The following is a 12,675-nucleotide window of genomic DNA, read 5'->3' on the forward strand; positions in this document are numbered from 1 at the left end:
TGTATTGCGACATTTTTCTATGTAATAACTAATCTCTGCGAGCTAACGGTAAGTAGTTTTAGTGATGATCAAACTGGCACATGAAGCTCCTACAGTCTACACAACAACTGCATTAGTGTAATATATTTTCTCATTGGATGGTATGTATGAATTCATTTCAGTCTTACTTAAATGGGCAAACAGATGCTCAATAACATATCCATCTAGTTACCCTTTATGGTAGTTACATTGTTACTAAGATCCAGCATTTGTATATAGAGAATACTCAGTGCTAAAATACAACTAAGTACATTTACTCAACTACACAAAATGACTCTGAAGTACTTCTCTTTTATATTACTTCTTTTTTTTTGGGTGGGAATTATTTCCCACCAAACAGTAACATCTGTTTTTTTTTTTTTTACCTTATTCTTGCCATATAATACAGTGATAGTGCTGCAACCTCATATTTAGTCATGGCCAAAGATTCAAATAATGAGGTCAGTGTATGTATAAGTAATCCCTGAGAGCACAAAGCTCAAGCTTCAGTCTGCTCTTTCAGCAGTTGTTCTGGTCTTAGCTCTGATGATCTCAAAGAGAGTAGATATCACTCAAATTATTTAGGCGCATGAGTCCTACCCACCAGCTTTTCAAACCTTTTTCTTGCTAGTAATAGCCAATCAACAAAGTTGGCTCAAAGGTAAAACAGCTTGTACGATCTGAGGGACTGCACCAAGTATTGGTGTCAGATAACCACCGATTACTTTAACCTGGGAATCATGAAAAACTACTGTTGTAATGTATAAGAATAAACATATAAATGTGGAAATGAGCATAAGATGTCCACTTAGAGTTAAAAATTTGCAGAACATTAAATAAAAGTATGGAAACTTTTATCTATTCCTAAAGCTAAAAGATTCATTAAACTAATCCATGAGCTCTTAATGGAGCCTTTCATTAAGTGAGCTGTCTTTATTAAATAATGTCATTACTTTCATTTCTGTAGCTCCTCTGATACTCCTGCACAACCATCGTCAGACTGGGTAAGCTGGGAGTGCAGGCTGAATGAAACAGGCAGCAGCGTGTTGCTCGACAGAAAAGGTAGCTTCTGGTTACAAACTTTGGACCAATCAGGGCGCTGCTTCGCTTTCCTGCAGCAGGAGCAACAGAAGTTCAACCTGGACCCCTTCACGAAGAAACTATCTGCTCTAAATTCATACTGACAATGCCTTTTCACTTCCGCTGACATATCTGATAGCCAACTAATTGTCACCGAAGGAAACATTTCCGAGCGATGACAATGTTGGGCATGTATGTGCCAGACAGATTTTCCCTGAAGTCGTCAAAGGTCCAGGATGGAATCGGTCTATACACGGCGAGGCGAGTCAAAAAGGTTTGTAGTTTCTGACTCGGGCAACTTTGTAACCAGGTTTACACGCGGGAAAAGTTTCGTGTTGCTTTTTAAGAGACTCCCAGAGGTGTAGATACTTTTTTCTGTTCGCCTTTTCCCACTGATAGTCGCTGTCAAAATCTCAGCCAGAAGCCAAGGCGTCTGTGACGTGAAGTGCCACGTAGCTACAGTAACTCCGGCTGTTTCTCCGGGTTCACTTCACGTATTCCTGCCTGCAAAGAAGGCTCGTTCCGCGGATAGACATCCATGTTAAATCCAACGTAAAGATTTTAACTGTTCACGCCAATTAACTTATACATTCACATTCATGTCCCCCCACCCTTTGTTGCCATATATGCAGAAAAGGAGGTGGGAATGTTGCGGAGGATGAGTGGGTTGAAGTGTCTGTACTGGGGATGTTTGGTCATTTAAATGTGTGGTAAAAGTTGCAGAGTGTGAACATGAATACAACAAGAAGAGCGGCACAATTTGACCACGCCCCCTGGGAAGTCAAAAGGAAAAATGTCCCGTACTGAGGGACACATGTACATGTCACATTAAACAGTAGGCGGGCCCACCATCCACCCAACACTCATCAGTGCAGAAATCATGTCCTCTGGGGTGTATTATTATGGTTTAATGTCATTCATTTTTGGCTGCCACTGTTTTCTTTAAAGGCATCGTGTTTGACAAGTGATCCCTCTGTTTGTGTTAAAGGGAGAAAAGTTTGGCCCCTTTGCTGGTGAGAAAAAGCTGCCCAGTGAGTTGGATGAAAGCTCGGACACCAGGCTGATGTGGGAGGTGAATGCGCTTCTTTTTTAAAAATTTAAAACCTCAGGGAATGGAAATGCTGAATCTTCAGCCAGTTTGACAGACATCCTTCAGACCAAGTAGTTTTAACTCCAGAGTTCCCACGACTGCACCTCTGATAGCAAAAACCAAACATGTAAAATGCTGTAACGTACCCGAATCTTTCTAATTACTACAACAGTGTTATTTCTGTGATGCTGCATAACACGACAGCTATAGCTACAAGCTATATTTCAGAATAAAATCTTATGTTTAATAAGAATTTAACAGATACCGCAATCCAATACCCTGTTCAAGATTAATCCGGTATTTCTCTGCATTTTGGCCTGTGATTTTTAACCATAATAATCAGGGTGTTGTGGTGTCTTGTTGTCATGTTTAAAATGTCTGTAAGAAGTCAGTGTTGGTCTTGTCACATGGTTTCATTTAAATTTCTGTTCAAAGTCCAAAGAGATACATTTGTCAAAAAAATGTCACCACCCCTGACAATAAATAGTACCCAATCCTGCAGTCTCACAATGTCAAAGCATCATTCCAAAAAATCTTTCACTGGATTGGGATCAACTCCAAGTGTTAACCACATTGGGCCAAGACCAGTCTTTGGTGAAAATTTCATTCAAATCCATTTCTAACTGGATGAGTAATCTTGCAGTACTGTGCAAACATCTATAGCCAGCCCTCATTTCCTTATCCTTTGCTAGGAAATTTGGAAATGGGTGTAACAGTTTATTGAAACATGTGCAAACATACAAGGAAATACAGTATAAATAACAGTATATATTGCATATATACATTTTGTAAGTCAATATTTGTTATGCCTGCCCTCATTCATCATCACAGTCAGCACTCTCTGATTCATGACTGATAGTGTTGCACATCTTTTTAATCCAGGTATGCTTTTACTGTATTGAAAGTGTGTTTGGGATCACTGTCACGTGAAAAAATCAAGCTGTTGCCAATCACACTTAACAGATGGTACTGATGGTGTCAAAATCCATCAATTTTGACAAGATTCCCAATGCCACTGGGTGAAATGCAGCTCCAAACCATGACAGCCTCCATCCCGTTTTACAGATGGATGCAGACGCTCAGTGTTGTTCCTCTCTACTGACCTCCATAAATACTGATGATGATTTGAACCAAAAATTACAGGTTTGGATGCAGGTCTTGTGTAACTTGGCATACCGCAGTTTTTTCTCCCTGGTTCCCTTTACTAAGAATGGCTTCCTGACAGCCACGGTTCCACTGTGACCATTTCTGGTGATGCTTCAGTGAACAGTAGATGGATCAACTGAAGGGCCAGAGGCACCTCTCAGGTCCTTTGTCAGGTCTTTGCTGGATTTTTTTCTATTTCTTAAAGTCATTACTTTCAGATATTGCTTGTCTGATGCCTAACATGTCTTCTTTTATTCTCCACTTGTCCTATTTCCACATATTTTTTAAGGAAACACTGCAACCCATGCCAAGTTTTCAGCTAATAGCTCTTTGAGAGCTATTATTTGGTCCATAAAAACAATTTTATGTCTTTCAAACTGTGTTATATTTGGCTTTTCCCGCATAGATTCAACTAAAGCGCCTAAAGATGTAATTTAAACTTGGTTCTTTGCTTCTTTTAGTTATGTTGTAAGCTTTGTGCCTGTTTATGCTTGAATGAGTCAGTGTTTTAATGCTGACCAAACCAAACTAAACCAAAACATTCCTTTAAAAATGGTCACATACAAGGACTGGACTGAAAATGAGTGAAAAAGCAGCCAATGTTCAGATAAAAAGTTCAGAAAGTCTGTAGAACTATTTCTCAAGACCACTTTAAAGAATTACAAGAAAGTCTGGATCACTGGAAGCTAAATTTATAGAAAGGTGACTCAAGACTTTTTGCACAGTACTGTATAAAAAAGGAGACAAACTGAACCAATCAAATAACCGCTCTGGTGGAAGCAGCTAGTCAACTGTATTAAGACCAGTTTAACCATAAACAGCTGCAGCGGAGAAAACAGACACATAACAACTTTAAGAAACGTGTTTTTGTGTAGCATTAATACAACTAAACACAGTAAATATTCTTATAAAAACCTGTATGACAATTCAATGCAAAAAAGCCCCAGATCAGTCCTTTATCACACGATGCAGCTGCTTGTGGGTCTGTCTGAGTACATTCTTGTTTTTTCTGTGATAAAGGAAACATTTAATTACGTTGCAGACAAATGAACCATAATGCCTGACTGAAAGTCAGTCTTATCTCGTCTTGTGTAGAAACGCTGTGATGTAGTTATCTGTAGCTGCCACACTGGTGTTCATATGTAAGGCCAGCACGCTTTGATGTACAGAAGACGAACCTTCAAAGAAGGCAATGAGAGCAGAAGAAGAAGAAAAAGAATCAGTTGTTCTCATCTGACAGCTCATGTCGTTGCTGTTTCTTTTTTTCCCCCTCTCTAGGTCCGTGGCAGTAAAGGAGATGTTCTGTATATTCTGGATGCGAGCAATCCCCGCTATGCCAACTGGCTGCGGTTTGTCCATCAGGCGCCTTCACAGGAGCAGAAGAACTTGGCAGCCATTCAGGTACATTTCCACTCTGCAGACAATGAATCCCTCAGACCTTCCTGAAAGAAAGAAAATGATAAATATTACAGACATCTGTCAAACCTCTAAACCCGAAGTTCGAAATTATGTAAATTATTTCAAATTTGATCTCAGAAAATACGGAAATCTTATTTTCTTCTGGAAAAAACCTTGAAAACAAGATCGAAATGACAGGCTTTTTTCAGCAGCTATTTATTGTTTTTGTTGTGTGAAAAATCACAGATGTGCATGCGAGATAAAGTAGTTGCAAAAGAGCAACGTTAGTAGAAAAAGCACGGGTAAGAAAAAAGTCTGGAGACCTACAAGCTGAACTGAAATGGAATACTGCTTGAAAATTGATTGTTTTTCTAATGATTAAAGGTTTAAGGCAAAAAGGGAAATTTCTGCCAAAAAAATTCAGAGTTCATTTATATTGCAAAACAAATTACTTTGGCTCGAAGTCTCTTTGTTGCCAGATGTTTAAACTGTTAAAGGCTGTTATTAACGTAAAAAGGACATTAAGTTGGAGAAAGAGAGAAGTGTATTTGTTTCTTTTCTCTGTTTTTATCCTTGGTGTCCTTAGGATTTATACATTTTTCTGGATTTTGTTGAGGGAATATTTTGCAGCTGCAAAATTCCTTTTCTTAATTTACTTCCAAGACCAGCTTTTATAAAGTTATTATATTGACAAATAATGTGTTAACTACAGTTATGCGGGAAATGAGAATCGGAAAATATGCAGAATTTTCCAAACGCACAATGTCGATTTTCACAGTCTTGTGAATACAGTACAGTGGATATGGGAAAGTTCAGCTTCTGCGCTTCTATGTGAAAGATGAAAAGAGGTTATCCGCTCATCTTGGGAGAAAAATGAAAGTCCAAGGAAGAGAAGATGAACATTTGAGGTCTGAGGGCCAAGTTGCTGCCATTAATAGTTGAATACACGGAGTGATCGGTCTTTTAAAGGTCACACATGTGAGTTAAATCTCTGTGTTTCATCAACGGTGACATTTATTGTGTAGCTTTCATCCGTTATTTATGTATATTTAGGGTCCCATAGTTAAAAACCAAATGACAGTTTGATTTTATTAACATGACCTTTAAGGCAGGGAAGTGAATGACAATATTTTTAAGAGTTTCACCGTTTGACCTGTGGCCTCAATCAAGCATTAACAGACTGCTGTCAGGGTGTAATAAGTTCAGCTAGCCTTACCGCAGAAGGTTAAAACTGTTAGCAACTGACTTTAATTTTTAATTTTTTAATTTTTTAATTTTTAATTTTTAATTTTTAATTTTTAATTTTTAATTTTTAATTTTTTATGTGTCCCGTTTGGATCTTTAGCCATCAGAATTGTTGTCTTAAGGCCAAGAAAGATGCCAAGCGGATTTATTTTACCAAGTGGATCATCATGGCCTTGCCATATTGGTCCATTTGATTGACCTTTATTATAATTATGAATTTATTTTATTTTCGGTTGCTACAAACGGGACAGACATGACTGGGGGATAGGACAGGGAGAAAGAATGAAAGAAAGAGAGGGAGAGAAAGCAAACCAAAGGGGAGAAGAGACGGTGAGAAAGGGGGGAAGAAAGAAAGAAAAACAAACAAAACACCTGGATCACCTGTATGGAGAAAAAAAAAAACAGAAGAGAAAGCAAACCAAAAAAAGAGCAACATAATAAAAAAAGCAGCACCATCACAATAAACTAGCTAGCAGTAGATAACAGTAGATACTAAATATTAAACGATATTATGCAGCACGCAAGATAAACAGCGCACAATGTGCTTTGAGGCAGCAGCCAAGAAAGCTGTAGTCCGCGTCTGTGAACACCCGTCTGTACACCTGTGTGCATACCTGTGTGGATCAGCATGCTTGTATTCCAAAGGTTTCTCCATGTAACGATCTGCTAGGGAGTGTGGGGAGCCATAGCCCCGTCCACCAGGGTATGAAGCTCCCCCGCTGACCCCAGTAGGCACCCCCACACTCTGGAACCCACCAGGGCAAGGGGGCCCAGGCCCATCCGGACCGGGGCCCGCAGCAGCAGCACCGCCCAGCCCCACAGAGTCCGGGGCAGCCCACCTGACTCCACCCCAGAGAAAACTGCACCCACCCCATCATCCAACCATCTCCCAAACTACACAAGACAATAGACACCCAGGTTGAGTTCATTCTCCACCTCTCCTATATCTCTCCCCCCACCTGCAGAGTGAGCTCCTGTAGTGAGGAGACCACCTGCAAAGATATAACAACCTCCCCACCAGTTAGAGAGCCCCCTAGTTGGGCCGATGCACCAGAGGTCCCCTGCACCCACCTGCCCACTGCTCCGGCGACACAACAGCCAGGACCCAAGCCCCCAAGGCCCGGCCAGCACCCCAGACCAGGGGGCGGAGCACCCCCAGACCCCCAAGCCTCCACGCCCGTCCCGGACCCCCCCCAGGGGCAGCCAGGCTTAATTTTTTATTTTTACATTGTTAAATATATCGAGTCACGTTCAGCCAATGTTCAGGCTGTGTTTGTGTTTTTTTTAGGACGGGGAGAACATCTTCTACCTGGCTGTGGATGACATAGAGACAGACACGGAGCTCCTGATAGGCTACCTGGACAGTGATATGGAAGAGGAGGAAGAAGAAGAGGAAGAGGATATTAAAGATGAAGATGAGAACAGTAAAGAGGCCAAGCACCTTGTAGAAATGGGTACAGTGGAATGTTTTAGTTTGCCTTCTTATGTATACACATTTACAGGTGATCAGTTTATAGCACACACATAAAAAAAAACAACTTGCCCTACAGTATGTCGTACTGTGTTCATTAACCTTAATAGAACTAGTAATAAAGAAGGAGGACCACCCCTGCTTGCTGTGTGAGAGCAGTTTTCCGAGTGAAGAGATCCTGGCTGCCCACCTCCAGAGTCTGCACCAGAGGCCCAGCACAGAGGAGAAGGAGTTCAAATGCAGGAACTGTGGCAAAAAGTTTCCCATCAAACAGGCTCTGCAGCGCCAGTGGGTTTACTCTTTCATTACTTCTAGTGTAGTTTTATTTCATGCTCAACGTTTCTCTGATCTCTGAGAAGTCTGAAGTTTGAAGAGATGCTAAATCAATCCAGGGAACTGATTAGATTATGTGTTAGATAGATAAAAGTTTGGCCCAATTTTTGATTTCGAGTCGAGGATGAAGTATGTGTATCACTTTGACCCCACAAAACATTAATATGGCATAAAGCAACAGTTTATACGCTATTATTTGACACAATCTAACACAAACATATAATAACATCAAGTAAATACATTTGATCACATTGCACAAAACACTGGCCAATATTTAAAGCCATAATCAGGTAAAATTAATGTCATATTTCATCTTTGGCCCAAAACTGAATTAGCAACAGTCTTTGGTGCCTGGCTATTACAAGTCTTTACAAAATATTTAACATTAGTCTGGGCAGGCATAGAGACCTAGAGGCTTGAACGTGAGTGGTTAGTGGAGGCATTCATTCTAGTTTTACCTTTCGACATAGATATGCTAACTGCTCTCCCTTCTTTTAACTCTTAATGCTAATTTAAGCTAAATGGGTGCTAGCTTTAGCTTTATTTTGCAGTATTTGAATGAAGAGTCTGTTTCAAAAAATGTTTAAATTCAGTTTTTTTTTTTAAATTTACTTAAAAGAAGAAAATAATTTGACTTTTTTCAGTGGAAAATCTTTTAATAATGTTACGCTGATGTTTTTCTGCTCTTGATTATTTGTGGTAGTCATCCTGGACTTGTTTTTATTTTCAATCCTCCCCCAGTGTTTTGCATTGTTCTGAGTCACTAGACCCATCAGCTGACTCCAAAGCCCATCAGTGCTCCCTGTGCCATTACACATTCGGCTCAGAGTCCAGGTAACATGCATCATCCAAACCATAGTACAGGACAGTGTAAAGCATGCAGTTGCACCACTGTTACTCTGTAACTCATAACTCTTCCTCTTCTCCTTTCGTCTTTGATATCTCTGTGTGTGCAGTTTTGAACAACATAAGGAAGCCTGTAAAGGAGATGCCAGGTTTATATGTAAAGCCGAGAGCTGCGGCAAAAGATTTAAGAGCAAAGACGCTCTGAAGAAGCATAAAGGAAATGTTCACACAGGTTGGCACCTCTGTCTCTCTCTGTTTCGCAGTGTTTCTCTGTGATGTTCACTGCCTCGTTCTCTCTGTTGTACACATGCGTAGCACTTTCATGTAATAAAGATAATCGTCCATTAGCAGCCTCAGCACTCAAGGAACTGCAGTTAGAGTGCATGACCTCGATCAGTTAAAATCTCTGCGATGTTAAGACACATCTCTAATTACTTGTGTTCCATAATTGCTGACCTGTGTGTGCTGGGGCAGCTCACTCTTTCAGATAATTGGACTTCCATAGCTATTTATGATGGGATGTAGGGCAGTGGGAATCTGTGCAGCCTTACATATCAACCCGAGATTAAGACATTAATCTGAGAGGCTGATGGAGCTGAGATCTGCGCCTTTATGTTTTTTCCCAGTGCAGTCAGAACTAAGTGGTGTGTGTGTGTGTGTGAATGTGTGGGCGAAGGGGGAAGTGGATCAGACGCAACAGATGTGGGTCATGTAATTCAGACGGGGATAAAGGGAGGGTGTCACTGGTCCCAAAATGGTGGGATCACTGGGGCTATGAGTAAGGGAGTTCAATGACAAATAAAACATTTGGTGTTTTTCTTTAACCACGTAATGATGTGTTAGTGTACCAAAATTGTTGTTCATTGCTAACAGCTCTGTACGTGGAGTTTTGTAATGCACTTTGTTTGTTTCTTTATAGGGAGTGCACGACGGAAACTCACATGCACCATATGCAACAGAAAATGCTCCTCTTCCCTGAATTTACAAGAACACAGGAAGGTGAGCTTCTCTAACATCTTCTGTACAGCTCAGTTTATCCCAGGCGGATACTTTGCATTGGATCTGAGAGGATTTGCTCAGCTTACGCAGTTTTGCATAAATCCATTTTTACAGCGATGTCTCTTTGGTGCTGTTTCTCGCTCTACAGTGGTATCCGTCAATCTCCACTGTTTCTGTAACCCAGTCTAACCTCTTAATCTTGCGTCTGCTTTACATGCTTTAGGGTTCATTTATTCCCTCTTTACGATCAGGTTTAAACTTATTTGGGATGACAGAGCAGAGAGAGGACGGCGGTTTCTTTTTCACTAGCTCATCCCACAGGTCTGTTGAAATTGACGAGGCTCTGCTTGCCGAGCACAAGGTTTTAACAGGGTCCCCTTTCTCACTGATGGATTACAGATTTGAATTTAGCTGTTTAAATAGTTCTTTAAAACATTTTTATACAGCTAAAATTAATTTTATTGCTGTGTATATAAACCCTTTTTCAGTACATGATTTTTCTATGTCTAACACATGCGATTAGACAAGTTTTTCCAAGCTACATTCCTCTGTTGAGTAGGCTCATGGGTCATCCAAAGATGTATTTTCTTTGCAATTACATTCTATTAAATTAATTGCATTAACTAGTTATTAATAATGTAGCTGACATGATTGAGGGGTTAACGTTTGCTATGACAATGCCAAGATAAACACTAGAGAATGGTATTTATGTAAAAAAAGTAAATGCGTGGTCACACTACAGCTATTTGGCTTTCGCTTATATTCTCTTCTATTTATGTGTAAATGCTGCAGTAAGAGCAGATGTGGCTGAATGTCTTGATTTGCCAGATGGGCTTTAAGGCATGTAAAACATGGTGCACAATATTTGTAAAGACATTAGATATTATCATTTTATTTTTTATTCCAGCCTGTTTTGCTACATTTTTAAACATTTTTATCGTCAAACTATAGACTGTATATAAAAAATGGACACAGCCACTGTGACATTACCCATTAGTTGTGAAGCTCTGTTTTGAAACTTTGATTTTGGCACTTTGGATTCTTCTATGCTGTTCTTGTTTTTTGTGAACATATTTTAACCAGATGGTGATGTGTTAAATTATTAGCTAATGCTAGCATGTCTGGTTATTAAAGTGATCCCTGGTACTTAGTATAATTAGACAAACGCGTTCAGGATCACATAGTTTGTGATGTTTGCTGACGACATAGTGATCTGTAGTGAGAGTATGGACCATGTGGAAGAGAGCCTGCGGCAGATGGCCCCGCCCCTCCCTGAGCCTGGTTCTGCTGGAGGTTTCTTCCTGTTAAAAGGGAGTTTTTCCTTCCCACTATCGCCAAAGTTCTTGCTCATAGGGGGTTGCATGATTGTTGGATTTTTCTCTGTATGTCTACCTTACAATATGAAGTGCCCTGAGGTGACTGTTGTTGTGATTTAGCGCTATAAAAATAAAACTGAAAAAAATTGAATTGAATTGAATTGAGGTGGTGGTATGCACTGGAGAAAAGAAGAAGGAAAGTCAGTAGAAGTGAGACAGAATAAATGTGTGTGAATGAGAGAGAGACAGTTTGAATGGTGAAGTTGCAAGGAGTAGACATAGTGAATGTGGATGAGTCAAATACCTGGGGTCAACCATCCACAGCAATGGTCAGCGCACGAGGGGGAAGAGTGTCCAGCCGAGGTGCAGCAGGTGGAAACTAGTGCCAGGGGTCATTTGTTACATCACCCCTTTGTTTACAAGATGATAGTGAGATCTGCTGCGATGTATCATAGCAGATTAAAATGCATATATGCAAATATCAATTTGGGGAAACTATCCGTTGAGACCAAAAAGGTTATACTCATGCTGGCCATGTTAACATGGGAATCTATGACTGTTCTAGTTTGTGTCCCTTCTGCATTAGCATAATGTGAACCAGCCTCGGACTGCAAGAAAACTCAAAACAAAACAATCTCAACTGCTCAAAACAATCTCTTACCAGATGGTCTTATACGCCAGCACAAGTTGAACCTGTTTAAGCATCTTTGCTGAGCTCAGTCATATTCAATTGAAGAAAAAGATGCCTTTTTTTTTTTTTCATTCTTTACACGCCGGTCAAGCCAGATCTTGATTTGCAGAGAAAAGTCTGAGGCATAAAATAAGCCTGCTGCTGTCAGCAATATCAAGCTGCTTTAATATTTTCAGTTGAAGACCATGTGCTTTTTTTGTGTAAGGGTCATGTTGTATGACTAGGCAAACTGCTCTCTATCCAGTTGTATGCATTTTATATATAATAGTAAGTCAAAGGTGTTAAGGAAAAACTATAATATCTTAGTCTACTGTTTTTTGTGCTAATTATCCCTTCATTTTAGTCTTGAGAACCTATTTTGTACAGCACTTTTCAGTGATGTTGGTTAATAAATTAGTTTGCAAGTTGTCTCAAATAATTTGTCTTATTAGAAGTCATTCATTAATTATCCCAGTTGGTGATTGTGAAATGTAATTTTCTGCTGTCAACATCTATCATCCAGATTAATCAGCTGACATTGTTCCATCCCTGTCCACTCATTCATCAGCAAGCTTCTTCCAAACCGTGCAACTGTTGTAAAGTCACCTGGAAGTGACACAGTTCTGCAGAGAATCATTTAACCTACTTCACCTGTCTATGCATCGGTATTCTCCAGTTTCAGATCTCCAAGGGGTTTTAAAATAGGAGTGTGTGATATTCCTGTGTGGCCTCTGGATCTGTCTGTGTACCAGTTTTACATCTTCTATTATAGTAAATGTGTTTTCTAATCGCACACTGTTGTCTGAAAGTAAAGTAAAGATGTTTCTATAAATTTAGGCCACAACCACATGGGGTTTATATAAATTACCTATTTTTTTTTTTACAGTAAGAATCAAGTCCCATTAAAAGTGTTATTTTAAATATGTCACATTTCTGACAAAAATCTGACATGTTCTTATAGCTTCAATCAAAGCCAATGGGCATTTAGTATTATTCTTACAGAAGAGAAATCAAACTTTCCATACTGATAATTTGGCTCCAAAGCAGCTTAAAAACTGCCTTT

General features: G+C 39.8%; 1 protein-coding gene across 2 annotated transcripts in view; it reads left to right on the top strand.

Moving 5' to 3' along the window:
- The first annotated feature begins 1,273 nt into the window (after positions 1–1,273).
- Positions 1,274–12,675, top strand: part of prdm5 (PR domain containing 5) — a 40,605-nt gene continuing 29,203 nt past the window's right edge. Inside the window, exons 1-8 of one of the 2 annotated variants that reach the window (XM_085348287.1) lie at positions 1,274–1,372; positions 2,087–2,170; positions 4,613–4,735; positions 7,266–7,431; positions 7,559–7,736; positions 8,523–8,615; positions 8,738–8,859; positions 9,547–9,626. In XM_085348287.1, coding sequence (XP_085204413.1) covers positions 1,274–1,372; positions 2,087–2,170; positions 4,613–4,735; positions 7,266–7,431; positions 7,559–7,736; positions 8,523–8,615; positions 8,738–8,859; positions 9,547–9,626 — 945 coding nt within the window. Of the gene's footprint in view, positions 1,373–2,086; positions 2,171–4,612; positions 4,736–7,265; positions 7,437–7,558; positions 7,737–8,522; positions 8,616–8,737; positions 8,860–9,546; positions 9,627–12,675 lie in introns of both variants that reach the window. The other variant, XM_085348288.1, reaches the window with a different exon arrangement.

Source organism: Diplotaxodon limnothrissa, linkage group LG23, assembly GCF_057381915.1.
Source record: "Diplotaxodon limnothrissa isolate DT_005_m linkage group LG23, D_limnothrissa_male_GT1.1, whole genome shotgun sequence".
NCBI classification, from domain to species: Eukaryota; Metazoa; Chordata; class Actinopteri; order Cichliformes; family Cichlidae; genus Diplotaxodon; species Diplotaxodon limnothrissa.